General features: G+C 41.1%; 1 protein-coding gene across 13 annotated transcripts in view; it reads left to right on the plus strand.

The window, feature by feature from the left end:
- nrxn3b (neurexin 3b) overlaps nt 1–24,893 on the plus strand; it is a 312,178-nt gene that overhangs the window by 58,727 nt on the left and 228,558 nt on the right. For 8 of the 13 annotated variants that reach the window (XR_010668727.1, XR_010668728.1, XM_065963432.1 and 5 more), the window contains exons 5-7: nt 17,863–18,164; nt 19,675–19,698; nt 21,364–21,525. Coding sequence is in view for 11 of the 13 variants with exons in the window: in XM_065963432.1 (XP_065819504.1) it covers nt 17,863–18,164; nt 19,675–19,698; nt 21,364–21,525 (488 nt within the window). In the remaining 2 variants the exon portion in view is untranslated. The remainder of the gene's footprint in view (nt 1–17,862; nt 18,165–19,674; nt 19,699–21,363; nt 21,526–24,893) is intronic. The other 5 variants (XM_065963433.1, XM_065963434.1, XM_065963426.1 and 2 more) reach the window with 1 other exon arrangement.

The raw sequence follows: 24,893 nt of genomic DNA on the forward strand, positions 1-24,893 counted from the left end.
TTTCTGTTCATCCATTCCAATCTCCCCCTCATGTGACATTTCTGGCATGGCAGCCAATTAAAATCGGTGAAGTGGGGAAGGCGGTCAGGAAAAATGCAGCAAAGGTCAATTTGTTGCTAAACCCATTCAAGTGAAAACGGCACTAAAGTTAGTGCATAAACTTACTTAACTTAATAATGAGCACGTTAAAGTACAATATTTAATTCTCGTGCTGCAGCTTTTGGAGCCTTTTCTGATGCCACACAGACACAAACACACACACACACACCCTCTTTTCTTAAACCCACCTGTGCCTCAGCCCCTCATCCATATGGAGCAGCCTGTGGTGCGGCGCTGCAGTCACTCTCCACACCAGCTCAAACTGGTCAAACACATATGCACACTTACACACATACGCGCACATATACACACAAACACTCATGCAGAGTCAGAAATAGACATTTTGAGAAGTAGCCTGCAGTGTGGAGCTGACCACTCGACCAGAAAGCCAGCTGTCCCACAGGAATTGACATTTTCTCAGATCGGTACACACAAACACACACACAGACACACAAACACACCGTCCACACACAAATGCATGAGTCCTGCTTTTTTTATTATTATTATTTTTTTTATTTTAGTAGGAGTGTTTTTACAGCCTTAAGATTTTAAAGCCCAAGCTGAGTGTTAACCATACACTGTAAATGTTAATGGATGAAGCCTGAGTGACGTCACCCATCTATTACTGCAGGGGGCTCGGGAAGACCATCGGCAGCTGCTGCCATGTTGGAAATGCTGTCTCTCAACTTAACTTTCAGTGAACCTAACGACAGGCTGAGCTCTGGAGCTGAGGCGTGTTTTTAACCTCTTTAACATACCGTTACATCGCACCCACCTGTCAATCATGTCAGCTACATGCCTAACTATAGATACGCACCGTTAATAAAATCAAAACGGATGCGTTATAATAATATTTACAGCGTGTTCATGTGAGGACAATAACTAATCAGACCTACATTGTTTTTTGTACCAGGCTGTGAGCATGTTATTTCTGCTGTAAATAAAGGGCTTCTTTGGATGTGGTGTATATGTGACTTCCGGCGCTCCTGGTGCAAGCCTTTTTCACTTCCTCAATGGCTTCATTTTTTTTTGCCCTGGAGGTTGCCGCTTGCCACTTTTCTTTTGTATTTTTTATGAAACTATGACGCACAGATCAATAAAATGACTCATGCCTGACTCTTAGAGTGAGCTCTAAATGTGTTGATGTAGTCTCCTTTGCACAACAGAAACAGGGCACATAAGTCCATGAGGTGTTCACTTGTGTGCTAACCAAATAACAGCAAACCTTCTGGCTTTTTTCCCCTTCTCTCCTTGTTTTTTGAAGGGTCCCAGTGGAGCCAGAGGAGGGTGAAATGGCAATGGAAGTTAGTGGTGGAGGCAGAAAGTAACAAAGGCTATGCTTTTAGTGTACCAGGGCCAAATAAAGCACCTTTCTCTGTTTGACAAAGCAAAAGGGAGGGAAACAGAGAGCGAGTGTGACAGGGGGAGACTGAGGGGAGAGAGACTCAAGGCTGTAGTGCTCAGAAAGAGGTGGATGTCTGAAGCTGAACATCAGTCTGTGTGTGCAGAAGGACTTGTCTTCACAGCATCTGTGCTTTATGAAAAATAAAAAGTCATATCACCCTGACTTAACAGTTTCCACGACAGTTTCTGTACCGTGGCCTATATTTTACTCTCTTCCTCTCCTAGTGATTCTGATTCTCATTGAATTTCTCTCTCACTGACGCTCATCCTTTCAGAGTGATGATTTATCCCTTCATCTCCAGAGTGTCATTGAAGAGAGCCGTTTGGCTCTCCAGACTAATAACCGTCGCTGAGATGGAGAGGGGATAATGTTATTGACTTCCAAGCTAGACAGCTACCTGGCAGGGTGTGTGTCTTTCTGTGTGTGATTTCTTATAAATGTACCGTTTTCCTTGGATGAGATATACCTGTGTAATGGTGGGCAATATGACCTCAGATTCATATTGCAGCTTTTTCCAGAACAGTATTATGTCACGGTATTAAAGCATTAAAAAGGATTGAGCATATGAACACATATTCACACACTGAGAGCCCTTTTCTCCCCCTCAAAGAAGCCTGTTTGAAACGATATCTAGTGTGGTTTTAAGTCCTGCAGAGGTCTGTAAAGCTGCTGCTGAAAACATTTCCTGAGAAGACTATCATAATAAAAACATCTCATCAGCTTGAAAAGTGGGGACTTTTATCTTGAAAGATTTGGTGGAAATGTGATGAGTTGTGATGTGTAGCGAAGATTTTTGTACCAACACTGTTGGCAGTTTTAGTTTCTACAGATGCTCCTGTGACCTCGAGTCAAAGCCGCAGCCTATAATAATACATGTGAGACATCAGCTTAAATACACCTGTAAGCAGGTAGAACTGTTGCTATGAAGGTGCAAAGTCATTCCAGCACATAGCCCGTGTCAAAGCCCCAGACAGAAAGGTGTTCGGCATGTTTCGCTCTGACACTCAGAGCAGAGCCAGCGGCTCACTGATCAAAGGGCTCCACCTCCTCTTCCTGTCAGAGTGCCAGTGTTTACAATAAAAGTCAATTGTGACACAGCAATCAGATCAACTTTAATTTTAAACCTATCCAAAAAGCCATGCCGTGGCAGGATGTAAAACCAGTGACGGTACTGATACAAGTCTACTGCACACCTCTACTGTGTAATTTGTCTTTTTTTGGCATGCATTTCTGATCTCAAGTTGTAACACTTTAGTTCTAGGGATGTGCAGGTTTAGTCTATTAAATGGTTAAGCGCCATTTCCCATCTAGTCGGCACACGAGTTACGAGTTGTTTCAAACAAATTATTCATATTTTTTTTACATGTTGTTGGCCCTGTTTTAACTAAATCTAGAACTACTGACTGTAACTCTATATTGAGTTAAAAAGTCTTAATTATATCACTGTTATTGACATAATTGTTATCAAGATTACTTATAGATATTATTATCTGCAATGCTTTCAGTGCTCATTAAGTGGATGTAAGATTGAGTAGCTATTTTGCACTTGTTGCATTCACCTGCTTGGCTGCAAAGAAGAGAAGCCCTTTTTTGTGTGTAAATTTAAAAAAAGAAATTCGAAACACCAGCTGGCCAAAGAGTCAGTGATGCAAATCTAACTAGCTAGGATTAGCATGGTTATAGTAAATGTGGGCAGACCTGGCTCTATAAATAGTAAATACCACTTTCCTCAATGACAGTAATTCTGTATTTACCTCAGCAAGTCCAGATCAGTAGATTTGATTGCAGCCAAACAGGATTTGGAAAGCAGCTGGCATTTGTTTTTCATAAAACACCCCTGCACATGTTCACTTATTGTGTATGAACACATGCATGATTTCTGCAATCATGTTGCGGCTGCAGCTTTACACACACGTACCATAAAAGCGTTTTTAAATTGTACTTTTTGCTACGGTGTCATGATGACTCCATGAAAGTGCAGACATATCAGTCGGTGCCTGCTTCTCCCTGGGGAGGCTGTGGATCCTCTTTGCTAATTTTAGAAAGCTGCGAGGAGCTGGGGTGATGCTGAGTTTGGTTTAGTCGAGCCAAGCCTGGGAGCCGGGGACGCGGCTTAAACCGCCAACCCCCCCCCCAAGCCCCTCAAGCTGGGTCCACACTTTTCAAGGAAATGTATGTGGCGTATAGGGATGGAAGGGAAAGGAACAGAGGAGAGAGGTAGATTAAGCAGGATTGAAATGGTAAAAAGAAAAGCATCCGTGCCTCTAGGGTCAGTGTTGCTGCCACGTGATGGTGTGTGTGTGTGTGTGTGTGTGTGTGTGTGTGTGTGTGTGTGTGTGTGTGTGTGTGTGTGTGTGTGTGTGTGTGTGTGTGTGTGTGTGTGTGTGTGTGTGTGTGTGTGTGTGTGTGTGTGTGTGTGTGTGTGTGTGTGTGTGTGTGTGTGTGTGTGTGTGTGTGTGTGTGTGTGGCTGTTTGTCGTCAGCAAATGCCAAGATTTGTGTCTGCCCATTGATGTTGAAGTGTGTGTTTGTGTGTATCCTCTACTTCATATACAGTCAAATACTGTATATATACTTCACCATATTAGACCTCGTTTATGTGCATGTGTAAAGTTTGCAAACAGCCCTGCAGTTAAACGAAGAACAGTAGAGAAAGGTGAGAGTAATCTATTGTTGCTCTTATCTCTTAAAGGAGAACATCATTGCAAATGCCTGCACACACTCCAACACGCACACACTCTAACACGCACACACTCCAACACTCCAACACACAACACGCACACACACACACACACGCACAGAGTGAGAGTCACATATTGTTTTGGCTACAGGCTACAACTGGTTCTAGCTGGATTTAAAGCTACAGCAGTGTTTTTTTCCCTTCTTCTTGCAAAGCTTAATGCTGAATATGTTTCCCTGAGTTGTTTGCAGTTTCATCTTGACTTGTATCGGCTTTCCAAGAAATAATAACCTCAGTACCTTCATCATATTAGTAAAAAGTGTCTTTTAAAAGACCAGATTTGTGTCATAGTCATCTTTTTACCACGTCTTTGAGGACACAGTACACAGATTTCTACACCGTCTGAGGAGACAATAATGTAACCAAATTGCAGTTGACCTCCATCTTAAAACAGCACCTGATGTAATTGGCTGTTGAGACGAGGTCTAAGCTCAGGCCTTATGGGGGTGCTTGTCGTTAACCACCTTTGGCACCCCGCTCTTCCCCGCCATCTAGTTTATATTGGCTTGAAGGGCTCTTTCACAGTGAGTCATGTTTATTTCATTGTCCCTTTTATGGCACCGCTGTTCCCCTTTTAACCCCTCGCCTCCCTGCACGCAGCTAAATGTTCTGGCAGTACACAGGAGAGTAAGTTATAGAGGTAATAAATATTAGATGGCCTCTGCTTCGACTAGGAATGTGTGCTAATCTGTTTCAATTGCAGGAGAGGGACTCTGCCTCTCTGCTGCTCTCATTACTTTATGATTTCTGCTCCGGGTTATTGAGTTACTTTAAAATACCAGCATGTCAAAATCATATTAATGTAATGTCATTTAATAATTCACGGTTTAAACAATAATCCAAGTTAGCCATTAGAATGTAGATAATGTTTCTGATGGTAGTAATGTCCGACAACAGTGAAAAGAAGTTAAGTGATAAAGCACAATAAACAAGTGATGTCACCCAATGTCCTTTTCCGTTTTTTTAATATTGTCTCATCTTAAGTTTTAGTCAACCTAACACCATGCAAAGAGCTTGAGCTGAGGCGGGTTTTAAGCCTCCTAAAAAAAAAAACGGCACCGCACCCGCCCATCAGTCAGGTCAGCCACACGCCCTTTTAAAAACCCTTCATCAAATGAAAACAGATGATGAATAATAACAAAATGTACACCCCTCCCCCCCAAACAGTGGAAGTTCCTGACACCATATTGCAGTGAATAGGTACTTTAATCCTGCACTTTACATTTTAGAGGCATTTTACAGTCTTAGATATCTTGATTTATCATAATATTATTTTCTTGAAATATATTAATTATCACAGAAACCCTGTAATGTGACATTATCGTTTTCCTAGGCTGCATATCACGCATCGTGTTCTTATCATATCTTAACCTGCAATTCCCACGCCTATTAAATTGTAATCTAGTGCTCAATATGTGAGCAGAATTGTGCTCAGAATTCCCCTTATGGGTTCTTATAGCTTTACATTGCCATGGTTTCTTAAGCTCACTAATCATGCATCTTAAAAGCAATAACATTTTTCCAATCCTCTGTGTATTGTTGCATCCAGTTTGTAACTTAAACTGGCTTTTATGTTGTTTTGTCCTGGCTGCTCATACAGTCTTCAGTACCTGATTGTCTCATAGAAGGAAACCTTCACACCAACCTCAGAGTGATAATTACTAATATGAATTTACATCAGCGCTCACAGCTCCCATGTGGCATTCTGCATTTAGAAACAGTGTCAAAATAAGCAATGAACATACCTGGGGAAATAAAACCAAAAAGAAAATATGGTGGAAGAACACCTATAAAATTGAATTAACCTTGCAGTGCTAGTATATAAGCTAAAGCATGCAATGATAAAAGTGACAATTATTCAGCCAGTTATACTATCTAACTTCACTCAAAGAATGCCTTAATGCACTTGTGCTTGGAGAGAAACCAAATCAAGCTCTACATCGAAGAAGGCGATAAAGTATCAAACTTAAACGTCAGAATTTTTAAATTATCTTTAAGTATCCTTTGAGGTGAGACTTACATTTAACAAATTAAATGATTTTACATTAGCTGTACTCCGGGAATAAAAGGTGACATTTGTTGATGGAGTCTTGGGCTGAAACAGCAAATATCACTGAAAGTAATGATAACAGTAGCATGCAGCTTCATGCTCCACGGCTCTATCCACGGGCAGCATGTGTACTGACAGAGACTGATGTGGTGAGGTAGAGGCACGGCCGGCCTTCTGACAGGAGAGATAATAGCCAATAAGGCAATGCCAGTCTGGGTGATTGACAGGCTCCAGAGAAGGCCCCGCCTAGCTGAAACCTTGTTCCATCGAGCCAGCCACTGTTTGATACAAGCACAAAAACAAACGGGCACATATACGTACATTCATTAATAAGGATATTCTTTCACACAAAAACAACATTCACTTAATTGACAGGTTGTCTGATATTCAGTGATTGGCTACAGCAAATTACATTGGTAGTCCAATACAACGAACAAGAACATCTTTTCTCTGTGGCTTTAAGTAATTAAATGATTTGGATCTAATATAGAAAATCACATTTTATGCTAAAATATTGAATGTGCCAAGCAGACAGATGAAAACAAATAACTCAAAAACCCCACACAGATGTAGAGAGATACAAGTCCATCAGGACACTGTGTCTTCTGCAGGATGGAGGAGAATGCAAAACCGACACAATGCTCGCTGCCGTCACTTCCTATTTCAGCTCAGGATGGCAGCTGTCAGGCTGATGCAATAGCTTACATTCAGGAGACATATACCGTCAGAGATGGTTTGATTGTTGACGCAAATAAATACAGAGTGAAGATGACTTCATAATATTGTAATCCACAGTTAGAGCCATTTAAAAAAGAGAAACCACTCAGGGATTCATGAATGCTGTGCCTGCAGTGCACAGTAATTCAATCAATACTTGACACTGTAGACTCACTGAGAGCTGAAAACCAGACAATGAGGGAGTCAATGATGTCATGAAAATGGTAAAAAAGCAGCTGTGTCAGGATGTTTCCTCCAGCCGAGTCGTAGTGTTATTTTTAAAGTATTGCACATTTTTCCATGTACATCCCTCATATCTCTTTCTTTTTTTCCCCTAAAGTGCTGATGGATGCTGCCTTCTGGCTCTCCATATGTGCAAGGAAACAAGTTTTTTAGTGCTTTAAATTTTAATCTTTATGCCTGACCAACTCCCCCCTGTTGCTTAGCAATCTGAATGATTTGAATTAATAATATGAACTTGATCATTTTCTTGACTGATCTTGCATAAGGCACACTAAATCAGACACTAATCCAACAAAAATAATGAGAGCGGATATGTTAATTTGGTTGAATGCTTCACTCAAGTTCCCACAGTGTCTAAGAATTGCCTCAGCTTCTTCAATGAGTTCTCATGCCAGGTTGTCACATACGGATTATTTCCTATTGCTTCTCATTGAGAACCAGAAGGTTGTCAGTGGCATCTCACACATTTCCACATGTGCTGTACTTCTACTTAGTTAGGGTTAAGCAACAAACAAAGTAAAGCTGTTATGGTTCAGAAGAATATTAAGGGATGGGTCAAAAAAGGGACTCAAACTCTGATCTCCTGGGTGTAAGTTATGTGTTGTTTAAGCCCGTCCATCATCCTTGACATTACCTGAAACAGACTTTGCTGTCTTATCATCACAATGGAAGCAGTTTCTTTGAAAGTCTAATATTGCGCATTTGAGTTTGCATTTCTTTAAGATGGAATTGAGGTCGCTTTCATAAACATGCTAAATGGTAATTCATTTTTCGATATGAAACACAAGTAGCTTTGACGTATCATTTCTAGGTGACACCTTGGGAGTGAGAACTGTCATGGCTTCTCTAGTTCATGTTGAAGTGTCTTTGGACAAGACTCTGAATCCCAAATAGCTCTGGCTATTGCTCAGGCTAGCAGCTTGTATAGCATCAAACTGCAACAGTAATGCTTTTAACAGAGGACTCAAACAGTGGCTTAAATCAAAACAACAGTGCTCACATGAATAGCTTCTGACTGGTTTACTGTCTGATCATGCTTGCCTTTGCTCTACAATTCATGTGTATTTAGCCAATTTGTTTTTATTGTTTTTCTTCCTATCTTAATTGTTTTCTTTTCAAAAGCCTCATGTGGACAGGTGTTGAGGACTAGCATGATTGCTAAACTACTTAAATGCAATGCAGCTAGTTCCTTCAATGTATCTGTGACGTCCATGCCAAATAAAGTCTATAATATAATAAAGTATGGAAGCTCGCTGCCATTGGTGTAGATCATGTGTGAACTTTTATCTAAAGGGCTTCACACTTTGGATCAGAGGTAATTTGTCAAGCTCTTTGGATAAAAGGGCTTTTTTGAATGCAGCCGTTGACAGTTTCATGTTGTGTTGAAGGTTCTTTATGTACAGAGCTGGTACAAACAACTACTGATTTAAATAATTACATGTTTAACTGCTCCTGCAGTCTATTCCCAAAAACAAAACCATCAGTGTGTAAATGTGTGGGAATGTGATTAGTACTGATGGGCCGTTGGGCACTTTACCTAGAGGTCTCTGCTCTCAGTGTTTGTGTGTGTGTGTGTGTGTGTGTGTGTGTGTGTGTGTGTGTGTGTGTGTGTGAGTGTGTGTCGGGGTGTGTGTGTGTGTGTGTGTGTGTGTGTGTGTGTGTGTGTGTGTGTGTGTGTGTGAGTGTGTGTCGGGGTGTGTGTGTGTGTGTGTGTGTGTGTGTGTGTGTGTGTGTGTGTGTGTGTGTGTGTGTGTGTGTGTGTGTGTAAAGGTGAATGCGACGTAGTGCAAAAAGCACTTTCAGTGGTTGAAAGACTAGAAATATGTTGGCAAAAAAAAAAAAAAGGCAAAAAATCTGGTCTGGTCACAAAGCATCATCAAAATAAAAAAAATGAAAAAAAGGTGCTTAAGATTGTCTACAAATCATTCACACCAAATTAAAACTGTTTTATTCTGCAACTTTGGGGCGTCTGCATAGTTTCCACAGTATTGAGAAGATCTGTACGACTAAATCCCTCAGTAGCACACTCTTGTCTGTGTTTCCAAAAATCAAAATTATTCTAAATTGTTGTAGAGGGAGTGCAGTCACCACATCTCTTCCTCACCCCCTCTCTCTCTTTTGCAAACTCATCCTCTGTCCCCCACCTCCTCACACCAGTATTCGCTCCGCACAATTGCCTCAGTTGATGGGATTGGACCTCAGGCGCCTGCCCCTATTCTTCAGACACCCTCCATCCCTCCATCGTTCACTCCCGCCACTCACACCATCCCCCCTGTTGTCACTCCAAACCTCATCACTCACTCCATGGAGACTCCACAATCAGCAGCCAATAAGGAGCTGCAGTGACACACACATACACACAAAACACAAACCTGCAGAAAAACACACACAAGGTGACAGGGAGTAGTTTGTCACAGCCACTGGCCAGAAGGGAGCCCTGGGCCATGTCCATATTAATGCATATACATTTAAAAATGACACCTACCTGTCCAAATTTTCCAGCCATTTCTTTATTATATTGAGAAGAAATCCATGTTGTGCTCTGAGTGAAAATAAAAAAAACATCAACAAAAACACGAGCCAAGGTATTACTCATAATCAATAACATAAAATCGAATAAGCTTTTTTTTTAATTTAATGCTATAATACAAGTTTTGCGTTGTAATTTGAAGCATTGAAAAAGCCTTAAATGGCTAGCAGATGGATTTTTGATTTAGCTTATTAACTTTGATGTTTTTCATTTAAAGTTTAGAGTTAGGGAAAAATGTGTCATGTCATATTAATGTGTTTTTGCAGAAGCTAAGAGTGCTACATTTTAAACACTGAAAACACAAACACTCAAGATTGACCAGATTTAGCTAGCTAATAACTATAGCTAGATATTGGGTAGGGACAATTAAAAGTAAATCAACAAGAAAGCTTTTTACTGGATGCAAAATTAGTAAGAAATAAAATACTGGACAATATCACAACCTTAAAAGGTAACTGGTCTTTTTAGCCAGATATTACACTATATAAATTTTGGTTTTAAAGGTAAATGGAGTGGCCAAGGTTTGGAGGGGGGGGTTTCGAATTAATCTGTTTTGATGATATGAAAGCTAAGAGTTATGCATAATTAGGAGCATGACTGATGAGCCTACTACTAGGTTGACTAAAAGTTATGACCATGTTTTATACAGTCTACGGTCCAACCTCGTATGTGGGGGGGGGGGTTAGTATTAGGCTCCCTGGAAAGCTGTGGGGTATACTGCTCGACTAACAAGGAGCAGCTTGAGCAGAGCCAACAGTGCCAAGTTTGATTATGTCCATTTTGCAATAATTGGTTAAATCTGAGAGATAACGAGAATGTTCCTGAGAAAATGGAAATGGGAACCATGGGTGGCACTTGATATGAAGTCAGGGTATTGTTGAAAGTATTGGAAGTCTTCCTAATAGGTACAGTATGAGTATGGGAATCGGTTACATTTTTTAAGTTTTAAAAATATTCCAGGATTGTTGTACTTGAAATGCAATGGAAGACAACATAAAGATACGAGAGCCATGCTAATGGGTTTATCAAAATCCAAGCTACCATCGTATTCTCAGAATAAGGCCCACTCTTTGTATTGTCTTCATCGGGCGATGCACTGGTATCACAATCAAGTGGTAAGCTTTTGATATACTGTGATATCTTGCCATAGTGTAAAATCATATATTGTGTTTTTCATGATATTTGACAAAAAAGTTCCAGCGTTTACTGCAATCACAGAAAAAATAATGTTTTAGAAATGTATACAGTAGCACAGAAAATATCATGCAGTACCTAAATGCATCAATACTTTCTTTCATCTATTCCCCCCAGTGCCTGCTCAACAAGTTCTCTGTCTTGAGCCTACGCACATCTCCCGCCAATCAGAAACACTAAGTCAGCCAATTGACCTGCTTTCTGTTCAGGCCTATTGACAAAATGACCAGCCCACTGAGTGTAATCACAGAGTTGTAGACTAAGTGTTTCCAAATAATATAGACGCTGACCACCTTATTTCCCCTCCATATGCAGTCCTTTCCTGTCTACCATAATGACTCATACACTGCTGCCGTCAATATGCTGCTTTATTCCAAGTTTTCCCCCATTTCCCCCTGCAGCCGTTTCTTTTGCTTGAACATATTTGAACTGGAGAAGGGCTTATTTTATTAATACACTTCGTAAATATTGCAATGAAATGAGCATGTACTGTAAGTAATGATGGTTTCTGAACTCTAAATGCAATGTTTTTTTCAGCGGGATGTCTTTCAAGAATCTTTTGAGAACACCGTTTTCAGATTCTAATTTAAAAAGCATTTCATTTGGGGATTAACCAGTGAATAAAATCGTATTCAGACTATAAGAGACTCTGAGAAGTTGCTGGATTTGTGGTGGTATTTGTGCCCTTTGATGGAGGTGAGGGGGGAGAAAGAGAGAGTGGGATTTGCTGTGTGTTCTGTGATATTAGGTGCGGTAATAAGGTTTATCGCAGCTGGAATCACAAGCTACAGGGACGGCTCTTCACTGCAAGTCTTAACACTCAGTGTCACCTCGTTTCTCTGGAGAGCCATTCAAAGTGTATCTTCCTCTCTTTCCTCCATCTGCCACCTTCTTTCTCCGCTCTTCCTGCCTCTCTGTCTCCCAAAAAAATATATTTCTCTCCCTTCTCTGTCCTTTCTCTTTTCCTTTTTTTTTGTCTTGGCTTCCATCTTTTGCTTTTTTAAAAAAAACAAACTCTTTAGCTCCCTTTGTGTCACTTCTGTTTATGTTTATCCCTCACTCTTTGTCTCCCTCTTTTTGTCCCTCTCTTTGTCACTCTTCTGTTCATGCAGACATCAAAAACAGTCTCAGACAGGTCGTTCGCTGCGGCTTCACAAGGTTACAAGAAACAGGAGATGAGAATAGAAGTGTCAGGGTGACAGTTTGCTTTCACCTCACTTCACATCTTGAAAGTTGTCATGGGAGGAACACATTCAGTGCACTTTGTAAACAGAGAAATAAAGCCCTTGGAACCCTTACACGGTCAACTTTCTTTTCGCTAACATCAGTACTTCAGTGTATCCTGAATTCAACTTGGGCCACTTGAACAAAAATAATGCTGGGTGTAAATGATGTATAAGAGCTTTTTGAAATGCTCCAGTTACTGTAATAGATTGCTTCAAGTGGCGGCCGTGTTATGTACTGTAAGGCCATATGGGAAGTAATTATTTGGAGCAAAAAACATCCACAAGCAGTATGACATCTCATAGAGATAGTCTAAGTGTCTTACAACATTATATAAGGATCCATTCAGAGATTTCTCTTTTAACAGCTATGTCATCTCTGAAAGCCACCAGGCTCCTTTGACAGAAACAGCTCTTTTACCTACCAGACCATTTCAGTCGCTTTTCTATCCAACCTAGATCTGTAGGTTTTTGTATGAGTCACACAAATACTGTATTGTATCTAAACCGCCCATGTCAAACACCAAAGTCCCACAATACCAAACAAACTGACCAATAAAGGCACTGATAGACAAGAAACTATCAGGCTATAGTGGGTTCAATTGTTGGTTTTGTCATTGGAGTAAAGCGGCTTTGAAGAGAGCAATGAAATCATCATCCTAGTAAAAACATTATGGTCTCTTAAAGGAAGAATATGCGATTTTTCACACTTAAATCTAGCAGATATCAAGTATATCCTCTGAAAATAACTTTGTGAGCCATGAGTGTCTACAATGAGTGTGACACTCCAGTCCCGCTGTCTGTGATGCTTTCCGAGCCGTGTCTACACCGTGTTTACATGGACGGGACGGCCGGCCGGCTCATCCCTTTGCGTTTAAAAGTTGTTTAATTGAGGGACATACTGTACTCACTGCTTATGTGAATGTCACTTAAGTGTTAGATCACGGTCATTTCGTGTAAATTTACATGCTGGTGCTCAAGGGCAACATTTACTGCATCAAGTACTCTCATATTCTCCCTTTAACATAAAAAATGGATCTCTGTAGTCATCATTTCTGTAAAATCTCAGAGGTATCTGATAATTATCTGAACCTGTCACAAGAAAGACAAACTCAGGCACACTTGTCTTCAGAGATTGGGTTAGAAATATTACAGCTTATTCCATTGCCATTAACTGAAGCTATCCACCAGTGTGCTGTTGGTAATTTATACCTCTGAAGATGTTAAAGAGAGTCAGGGTTATCAAATAGTGGAATTCCCCTTTAATTCTTCTGCAGTAGTAAACTTGTAGTAATTTAGCTGTTGAAATTCCCTGCAATATACTCTACCAAATCTCCCTCCAAGTTAAGCCTGTCTGACAGTGCCGCCTGCCTTTGAAGAGAGACATCATCCATGATGCTCCAAATTTATTTGACATGTGGTGGCTAACCATTGAGCTCTAAGCTGCACAGTTGCACGGTTAGTGTGAGCCTCGTGTTTTTTCTGTGTCTGGCTAACCATGCTGCTTTAGCTCTTATTAGGAAATGATGCTAATTTCTCACTCGGGGGAGAATAGATGGACAAAGGAGATTTGATATGAAAGAAAGTGAGAGAGGAGTGCTATGACAAGGCATGGGTTTCCAGATTTGAAGGTGTTGTGTGGAAAGACATGACACCCTTGAATGACTTCTGTGTTCCCGGGGATGTCACACGAACAGCAGTAGCTAAAAGCGGAACGTAGCTTTCTATGTTTAGGTCGGGAACTTCAGGCTTGTCTATCTGTGAAATGCTTGTTGCGTCGGATGTGTTGGATGTCAGCACAGATCGAGTTCACATCAACGGAGAAGAGTCTTCTTTGGACTGGCACTAATGTTAGTTGCCCAGCTAGCATGAAGCTTACGTGCCTGGCAGCCTCTCATCTGTAGCATCTCCAGCTAAAGTCAGTAGTTCGCCAAATAATCACATCACTTCCTGTCTCTAATCCTATCATTAAACCCACCTGATTTCCCTCTACATGTATTAAGTCTTTTGCCTCTGTCGGTGATTAGGGACAGCTTGATATCCTGTGTTGATTTTAAAGAGGTTAAAGGTTGAGGACCAGAGCTCTCTAAGGTGACAGCGCTCCTTGCTTGACGGCTCTCAGGGTCAAACTCGAGAGCAAGTTCGGGCAGCACGGGGGGGTGTGTGTGTGTGTGTGTGTGTGTGTGTGTGTGTGTGTGTGTGTGTGTGTGTGTGTGTGTGTGTGTGTGTGTGTGTGTGTGTGTGTGTGTGTGTGTGTGTGTGTGTGTGTGTGTGTGTGTGCGGCGCAGGGGAGCGGAAGAAAATGGAAGATGGTAATGAAGGAGCTAATTGCTTCCAGTGGATTTTGAAATCGAACCCCAGCCCCCTGTGCCTGGGCCTGGCTGAGCGCAAATGGAATATTGATGACTATGGAGAAAATAAGAGAAAGTGACCCTGCGATATGATCGATTTAAAAGCCACAGCTCTGTGCAGAACATGTCTCAACAGGCAATACATTTCCCCTGGTTTTTATGGATCCATATACATTTACCACCGGTTTAATACTGCTGAGGTGCACAAATATTACATTATATCAATTTGCTCTCTCTATTATTCATGGAAACAATGTTGCACTGATAGTCTTTCTCGCTTCACAGCTACTTTTTAATTACACCATTATAATTAAAACACATTTGGAGGGTAAAACAGACCATATACTGGTAGCCTTTCACTTCAGCTTTAGTGTGTCAAAGTGTAAACTGATAATGGCACATTTTAATGTGGGTCTTCTGTCTCCTGTCTTAGACTCGGATACAGCTCTTTTTTAAACTTGTAAAAGCTACAATTATTACAGGGGAAAAAAACAATGTTCTTGCTATACTTACAGTAATGTACAGTTACAGCTGTAATATGGAAAAAGCTGAACTTTGTGCTCGATCCAAACATTAACACTAACAATTAAAATGCAATTAAAAGTATACTGATGTTCAGCATGAATTTAAATTGGCTTTGTTCATCTAGTAGTGGGTGTAAGGTCAGCATTATTCACCTTTTACTTTCCTCTTAAAAAACATCCAGCTCATAATTATAGGAATGTTTTTACTTTTGCACATATTTCAACTTAAAGTACAGCATATCAAATGTTTACTTGATGAAAGTCTTCAATGAAAAGCTAAGGAGCTACCATACTTGTCAAAACTCATCTAAAAGGAAGACATGAATGGTGGCTTTAGGGTATAATTGTTGGCAGGTAGGAGCCATGGCAGTCTGTGAAAAAGAAAAAATGAAAAATCACTTCAGTTCATTGTGGCATCAAATGGATGGCAGTGACATTCCTAGAGATGTGCTATTGGTTACATGATATAAAAAAAGGATCTAAAACAACCTTTGTTTCACAGGTGAATAGATCAACGCCCCTTAACTCTGTCTTCTTGTTGTTTTTCATCCAGGACTGAATCAAACACTAATGGTAACATTTAGTCAATAGGCCCTTTGATAATAAGCTAATTTAATTTAGTTTTAGGAACAGGAGTATACCAGATCATGTCTTCTCTAGGCAAGTTTAAATAGCAGGAAATTAATAAACCAAAATCCGCCTTGCAAGGACAACTGTCTCTCTACTCCTACATGCCTCTCATTTCCCTTTAGCCATATGCCAAGGCCCCTCCAGGCGAAATGTGACAGCAGCCCACCAGTGTCAGTGGTGCATTGGAAATTTCCACTGATCATGCTTATAGCGCCAACTGTTTCAAGGACTCTCTCATAATCGGGGACCCTAGAGGCTTGTGGCCTATACTCGTCCAGATGTACAGTAAAGCCAATTGGAGCAAGGAGCTAGAGACCTGTTCTATTATCGACACTGATGGCAAAGTAACCACACAGTTGACATTTAAATTAATATTTGATGATATATCTGAAAGGATTTTTGACTGGGTGACTCCGATATGCTACGAAAGGAGTTGCCCAAGCTGTACGGAAGTCAAACACTGTTTTTCTTCACGACTTACAGCCCTAATATTTTAGTAAATATGTCCTAACATTTTTCTATAGCAGCCATATTATACATGTAATTAATCTACTGGCTTTTTATGCAGTTTTCTAGATACGATGCATGAAATCATTTTCAATAGAGCTGTTTTTTAAATTCTTTGTATATTCTGCTGCTGCTTCAGTTTTAATAATGGCTTTCTATTTATTCCCCTGGCCCCTAGATGAGGGCTTTCACAAGGTCTTTGCTGCCTCACATGCCATTTCCTCTTGTCTCAGTGCCTTGCAAAGACACAAGTTTTACGCCGAGGGGGGAAAATTTCTCCATGACCGGAATCAGCCCTCTGTCATCGCCCTAGCTTCCCTCCCCCTTTTCCTTTTGTTTCTCTTTCAATATTCTTCTTCTTTTTTTTTTTTTTCCAGTTCCACCTTTTGTATCTTTCTGCCTGATCCACACCGCTGCTCCCTCATGTTTACATATAGCCTGATCCACAACACAGCAGAACAAACTGACGCTTCACAGCCTGCAGCTCGATTGCCTCCTCTCTCTTTCCCTCTTTCCCTCCCTCATCACTCTCTTCTGTCTTCCCGCTTGTGCTTTTTTATTCTCTCCTCGGCCCTCGTGACTTCTCTGCGAACTCACAAAAGAAAATGTAAGAGGCAGAGGATATGAAATGACACATTGAAAACGGTATTGTTGGCAGGTAATGACATAGTTACTGTTACCAAGTGTGACGGGGTTGTTAGGTTTGGTATGTTGGAAGGTCTTTTTCTGAAGGTTGCAATTTCTAAAGAGGTGCTGCCTTGAACACTGTGTTCTCGGAGGAGGAATCTTCTAGCCTGACCCTTTAGTCCATGCGGCTGTGTCCAACTTAACACCCTGTGTAAATAATTGACAGTGAGTCTGACCTTGTCTCTAACAGATTAACACCCAGACTAAGAGAGGAGTTTTTAGAACCACAACGTTTAAGACACAGCAGGAAGAGTGATGTAAAGGAAACCCTACTCTTTCTTTCTTTCAAAGTCTTCTTTTTCCGTCTGCCCAGCAAATATTTATTTATATTTATTTTTGCTCTCTCACTCTTTCCATCCATCTTCAACCTCCCCTCACTTTCTGTAGGGAGCTGTCTCACCTTACCCTCTGTGTCGATCTAAAGAACGGGTCCAGGAAGTCACTTTGCAACACCAGAGTGATATAAAACTGTAAAATCAGGCTTTGTTTGATTTATGCGTGCCATTAGTGGGGAATAGTGTTCCATCGTGAGTAGTCTGTCTGTCTAGAGGCTGTATGGGAAACCTAAACCCACGGCCATACAAATAGGATTTTATGATCTGAACTGAATGATGGGATTATCATAGCTGTAATTATGGCGAGCAGTGCATTCTCAGAGTGTGTGTGTGTGTGTGTTTGCTGAAAATAAGCGTCTCTTCAGCGTACAGTGGTTCTCGTATTTACTGAGGCGGCTTCATGATTGATGCAGGATCCAACACGGATGCTGGGCTTGTTTCATGTATTAAACATTGGCGAATATGTGCAGGGAGAATGTGATAATGACTGAGGGGCTGCAGTTGTTGTTTTGCACAGAACTCATGAGGCTAAACAACACATGGTGACTCATAACAAGCCCGAGTGTCACTTTCCGTCTCCTGCTGTAATTAAAAGTAACATTTCCTTCGGTCTTTCTTGTCATTTCAGCGAGGGAGGAAAATGTGGCCACGTTCCGCGGCTCGGAGTACTTCTGCTACGACCTCTCACAGAACCCCATCCAGAGCAGCAGCGACGAGATCACGCTGTCCTTCAAGACATGGCAACGCAACGGCCTCCTCCTGCACACGGGGAAGTCGGCCGACTATGTCAACCTGGCGCTCAAAGATGGGGCCGTCTCCCTCGTCATCAATCTGGGCTCCGGGGCTTTCGAGGCCATCGTGGAGCCAGTCAACGGGAAATTCAATGACAACGCCTGGCACGACATTAAAGTGACACGCAACCTGAGACAGGTAATCGGAGGGGTTGCAGTGATGGTCGGAGTTTTTCCAGACACGAGTAGTTTTCTTTCCGCTTTTAGATTAGCTGCTTCCACAAGCTTTGAGAGAGAGCGGGCTTTATATGAATGTCACCTTGTTCTGATTGGTTGTCATTCCATCGCCACAGTTAAGAAACATTATTAAGACTGATGTCATTATACTTTAAGTTCTCTTTACTATTACATTCCTTTTAAGTTTACTCATCGTTACATTTCTTTTGAACACTTTGAATACAAGATCTTATGCATGCTATTGGTAGAATAGTCGAGCTAGCTTTCTGCTAGGTATTTTCCTCTCCTGTTTATTGGCCTGTTTCCCTATATGAAAGTTGTGCTTTGATTCTACTTCTCTTCACGATTCCCTAAGACGACACTTCTATCAGGCGCTGTCGCTATCTTCTTGCTGTGTTTTTTTTTTTTTTTTTCGCTTGTGGGGAAATAAATAAAAAAATCTCACTTTAAAGACAGGCACAGAGTGTTTGCCTTTGAGCCATCCATTAATGCAGTATTTATAGCTCAGATCATCGTGATGCTTTTTAAAGCTAAAAAATACGTTCGCATCAAAGACGTGCGTCTGTTGTGCATAAGCAGAATTTGTTGCTTGACAGATATTGTTTAGTGTTTCTTAATGTGATCTAAGAGCTTGTGTTGCTGTTGAGTGGAGCGCAGATGACTCAGAGCTATGGATAGAAAGCTGGAGAAAGAGGGAAGCTTAATGATGAGAGGAAGGGGTGTTTGGAGTTAGTGCGAGCGGGAAAGTACGGAGGTGTTCATTGTCTCGGTCGACCTTTTAGTTTGTCTGAAAGGTGAGGCAGCAGTTAGTGTTGCTCTCGGCGCAGCACAACAAGTAAGTGCCTGTTTTCCTGACCCTCCCTGACAGTAAGCTTTGGCCTCCCAGGTTAGTGAGGAGTTGTAGCAGAAAAAAATCCCCAACAGGATAACGCACAGTTTAGGGGGTTAGAAGCTAAGAGGTGAGGGCTGCTTGCCCACCTTCTTCTGTCTCTCTTTCTTTTGACGGATCTGTCTTTCTTTCTGTCACTCTCATTTTCTGTCCTCTTTCAAAGGCTCACTTTGTTAGGCAAAGGGGTGAAAAAAAAAACACTACAAGTTTTGTCGGGGCTCACGCCATCCTACACAAATTTTTGTCTGAGAAAGTCCCACGTCTTACAGTACTTGTCTTTGTGTTTTTCTTGCAGGACTCTGGTGTAGAAAATTTGGCTAGGATGGCACGATGGCATTTTATTACTGCTGCGAATCTCTTACAATTCATGTAGTGTTTTTTCACCGCAACACTAACTCATCCATGGTTAAAAGTCATTTTTTTATTACTAACCAATATCTAACCAACTAATGTACTAACTAACATCCTAATTCTTCATCGTTGCTTTTGTTTTTTTTTTTTGTTTTTTTTCTGTCCATCCTTATTAACAACCTTTTTTGTTCACTATTCTTTTGATTTCCTTTCTTCCCCTTTTTCTGGAAAGCAATCAGGCATTGGACACGCTATGGTAAACAAACTACATTGTCTGGTAGATATCATTCTTATTGTCTTTTTTTTGGGTTTGCCGTGTGTCCCCTCCCCCTCTCTTCTTTTATTCGTTCTCTTTGAGTTCCATCCTAGACACTCTTATCAAAAAATGAGGAGATGGGTTTGTATTACCAGGCAATTCTTTCTTCGCTTCTTCTCAATTTCCTCCCTGACCTGCCAACAACCTCCTTCTTTACCCCACAATATCCCATCCTCTTTTTTTCACTTTGGCTTTTACTTTTTTACCCTTTCTTTCTTCCACATTATTGCAGATTTCCAACAAGTAAACCAAAATTGAATTCTTTGCCTTTGTCAGGGCAACTGACTTTTTTTTTTAATTTTAATTTTTTTTTTCACACAAAAAGTCCCCATTTTTTGTGAGGACTGTCGTCCAGAACTGACAGAAGCTTGCCACAATCCCAAAGGTGGTGACCTCGACACCGAGCCCTTAAAGAGAAACTACCAAATAAGTGGCAACCCTTAACCTTCATTGCGGGAGCTCTGACAGTTGTTTCCAACTCACTATGGCGCATGGCATGCCCACACCTCATCGACCTCTCACCTCCCCAACTCATCGAACCTCCACCTTGTCACCCAAAATAACCACTAACACTCTAATTCACTCACCCACATCCCACCTGTCACCTTTTCACTCACTCTGCCCTCCCTGTGTGTGTTTTTGTAGCATGCTTGTGAAAGTGTTGTTTGTGTGTTCTGGCTACCCTTACCCCTGGGCCCATAAACATAACATTTCTAAGAATAAAGCATACTGATCTAGGATTAACGGTGTGGTCCAGTGACATTGAAATTACAACCATGACACCTGAGCTAAACCTGATCAGAGATCAACATCAGCTATTCTGAGAGTGTGTATGAATATGGGCTCTGGTCTTGATTGTGCATGAGCCTCTGCACCCTGTGTGGCCTGCTCCAGCTTCGTATGGCACCATTGATCCACTTACTCCCTTACACGTCCAATTAAGTGTGTTTATTTTGCCTTCGAACAGTGATGACCTTTGTTTGCACATTGATGTGGTGTGTAGAGCCTCCCTTTGTTTTGCATGTGCGTGGATATATAAATGTAAATAGATGCAAGAGAGGGGCGAATGTGGGACTGTTGGTGTGAGAGTGAATGTATGTCAGAGTGTAGGCGTGCGTAAGCCCGTCTATGTGTGAGTGTGTGCTCACATACTGTACATATGTACTGTATACGTGTGTGTCTGCAGTTACCAGAAAAATCCCGAAACCTAAGACAAGTGCAGGCAATTTGTCCTTGGTTTGAACATTGTACTAACCCTCCCCCAACCTGAATTTTCCAAACCAAACCTAATATCCATTCTTTACCCCCATCAAAGATAAAGAAAATATGCCTCTACCATATTTTCTTTACCTGTCCTGTGAATCCTACGGCAAAAAAAAAAATCCATTAACGAAATCCAACAAAAACACTGTCTGGTCCAAACAATCGCTACAAGGTACCAAATGATTCTGATGAGCAACTTCAGAGCGGAACCTGAAGAAAAGTTTTTTAAAAAAAAGCTCATTTCAAATGCAGACCAAGGAAGGAGGTGTGTTTTAGACACAGCACGCAATCGAATCCCAGAGTGTAATGGCTTGGCTTTGGCTATGTGTTGCCCCTCAACAGGTCACCATCTCCGTTGATGGGATCCTCACCACCACTGGCTACACCCAGGAAGACTACACCATGCTGGGCTCTGATGATTTCTTCTATGTGGGTGGGAGCCCCAGCACCGCGGACCTGCCCGGCTCTCCAGTTAGCAACAATTTCATGGGCTGCCTCAGAGAGGTAGGACAAACTCCAATGAATACAGAAAGAACACAGGAGCATGATTATTTTATAATGTGGGGTTGTCATTCCCAATTTCCTTTCTGCTTTTGCATTAAACAGGGGTCGACATCAAGTCACATTTGTCACTGGTCCTGCGGGGGAATGTGGGCTGTGATAGAGCTGTGATTGTTTGTGTGATCACCTTTCTCTCCGTCTTTCCTCTTCAGCCTCTTAAAAGTCCTCTTCACCGCTCTTTACAGATTTTCACCTTAGGTGCTCTCTACCAGGATCTAGTCTTTAATCATAGGAGGAACTCTAAGAAAACTTCATGATTCTAAGAATTTTCTGAGAATGTTGTGACTAATAACAACTCTTTGTACTAAGGAAGCTTTGTGAATATGACCCCTGATCTTCTCTATGGCTTACTTGTCCGCATGCAGATGTTGCAAATGTTCTAGCCAACAGCAGTCTGCCTATGTGGCTGGAACTTTTCTCACATCTGCTTTAATAATCTCTCGACTCTTCCAGTGATTTTTTTTCTTTAATTGTTGATTTTAACCCCACTTTGGGTTTGGAATCGGAGGTTTTAAAAAGCATATCACCAGACTAGTTTTTATGAGAGACGACCTGCGCTGCAATCATTGTCAATCCGAGTGCAGTGAGGACGCTGGCAAGAGTCACAGCAGTGAAGCTGTCGACTGCCTTTCAACTGTGACACATGTGAGCAGCAGATATTAGTGAGCTGATCTAAAAAAAAAAAAAATCACTGACAAAACCCCAGTATCACAGGAAAGCACTGTGATAAAGAGAATGTGTGACAGGTTTTTTTTTTTTTTTTTAAGTCTGTATTTGAACTGGCCCAATCCAGCCAGTGGAACGTTTAATCAGCTGGACTGGACTCTGTCAGTTATGCATCCGGGCCAGATGTCGAGCTCTGAATCAAAGTTTTTAAAACAGTGCAGCTGGACGAAACCAGCACACTTTCCCTGAAAGGAAGGGGAAGCAGTAGAAAATGAAATTGCATTATCAATTAAAAGCTGCTGAGTTGGCAGAGGAAGTATCAGACTTTCAATATTCCCTGGCTTAATGTAATTCATAACACTTACTGCAGTTTGTGTGTGAGGAAATATCCCCAAAATTGCTTCTGTCACATGTAATTTGCAGCCTCAGCTTGAGTGTGCTGCTAAAACGCCTCCCAATGGGCAGCAATCCGAAAGAAATATTTGCCTATGATGAAACACGAAAAAAAGTGTTGTTGTTTTGGGACATTTGTAATGTATTTTCTGGCTCTTTGAGCTCGTGAGACTGGCCGAGAAATTTATTAAGTGCCTCGTTATTTACATTTTGCTCACCATTACTTATTCTGCAGCAGGTAATAACAGTTAAGGGGGGACTGGTGGCTCATTGGAACTGTAAAGAAAAACTCCTCATCGATTTCTGCAGTTCAGCCGCAGTCCTAGAAATAGCTTTACATCTTCAACGGATGTTAAGTTGAGACTGTAGTGTTTGGCGTTGCTTTGATACTCTCTATATCAGTCATTTTATCCTAGCCATTTGCCTTTTGTACCTTTCTGCTCTCAGAAGTTTGTTTTTAGCACAGTTACAGTGTTAAAAGAAATCAGTTTCTAGGAAATTAACTTGTCTAGGACAATTTAAATTGCTGTCACTTAGTTGGTAAAATAATTGGCCATCATGATTTTACAATCTGAAACGTATCTCCTTTATGTTCAGGATGTAAAAATCTGAGCACTAGCATTGCAGGCCCTGAATATAAATATCAGTAAACTGCAGACATTGTTACCTTAAATAAGTGAGTCTGAACTGTATCTGAGAAACACAGCTAATAACTAATTCTGGGCTACCACCAGGGGCGTGTCCAGACTTTTTTGACAGGGGGGGGGCCCAACTGGGGCACTGACTTGTGCTTTATAACCTCACCAATAATATCTACTTTAAAACACAAGATAATGGTCACATAAGCTCATTTTTTAATGACACAAAAAGAAGATTTATATTCGAAGTAGTACTTCAAAAGGTGCATGAAAACTGCTGCATAGTCAAACTTGCGATGTTTGGACCCGACACATTGCAAGTAAGACGGATGGCATTTCTCTGGCATGCACCTATTTTATGAAAAGAATGTGAAAAGTTTGAAATTCACAATTGAAAGTAAAAACAAAAGAAAATGCGACATTGATATGTTTCCAGGGGGCCCATGCCACACCTGGCCATCCTTCTGGACACGCCCCTGTCTACAAAGGATGCTCTGCAAAGCAGCGTTTAACTATAGACGGATCATATTAAAAAGTGAAATTTAACACTGTTATATTGACCTGATCCTCCAAGCTCTGATCCTGTGACATTTCAGGCATGGATCAGATATCAACCATGGAAATGCCTTTTATCTCATTAATCGATTCTTGCTTTAAACACCTTCAATCAGCAAAAGTTAACTGGAGTGTACTGTCAACTGCTTTAGATTAGACTGAAAACAATGTGTTTGTGACAGTCATGGTGTATGAAAGTCAAATTGGATATAACAAACTGCAGTCAGGTGTAAAGGATTATAACCATGTATTTTCAAGAGGTAATACAGCTTATGACTTTACAACAGGAAGAAAAAGGGACAGTTAGTGTAAAGTAGTTGTTATTTAATAACCAACAATTTACTCTTTGGATTTTTGACTTAAGCTAATGAGAAATAAGATTTTTCTCGTGAACTTTGATGTAGAACACGTGTTCTGTAATTTACTGTGACACTCGGGGACAGAAGTATGAAAAAATGTTCTCGGGGTGTGAATCGAAGGGTGACTCAAGATACAATACAAGGTAGGATACGTGATACAGTGTTTCCCCTACCAATATATTTTGGGAGCGGCCCGCCTCCCCTGAAGGTCAAGTAAAAAAAAATTAAAAATTAAAAAGATTTATTTTTGGGCTTTTTTTTTGTGCCTTTATTGTAGGGATAGGATAGTGGATAGAGTTGGAAATCAGGGAAAGAAGTGATTTAAGGATACCTTTCCGATAGAAAAGGACAGCCGTCATTAAAAGTAACCCATGAACACCAAGATTCCTTCAAGTGTTTGTGTCGTCGTGTCGCCGTGTCGGCATGTCAGTTTGTCCCCCCCCCCCCCCCCCCCCCCAACGCTGTAAACCTAGGGGAAACACTGCGATATGTAGTCAACGATGAAAATACCATCAAGATCAATTCTGTAATAGTTGATACATCGAGATGAGAAAGCCTTAAACAGGTAAACTTCAGGATGAATGTATTCACAACACAAGTTCAGATAGCAAAAGCCAAAACAACATTTATGAATTGATAGCTCTCCTAAAGCTTGAGTGATGGGTTAGAAATCTGCTCGATCAAAATGCATCCTTTAAAG

This window comes from Labrus bergylta, chromosome 15 (assembly GCF_963930695.1).
Source record: "Labrus bergylta chromosome 15, fLabBer1.1, whole genome shotgun sequence".
Classification (NCBI taxonomy): Eukaryota; Metazoa; Chordata; class Actinopteri; order Labriformes; family Labridae; genus Labrus; species Labrus bergylta.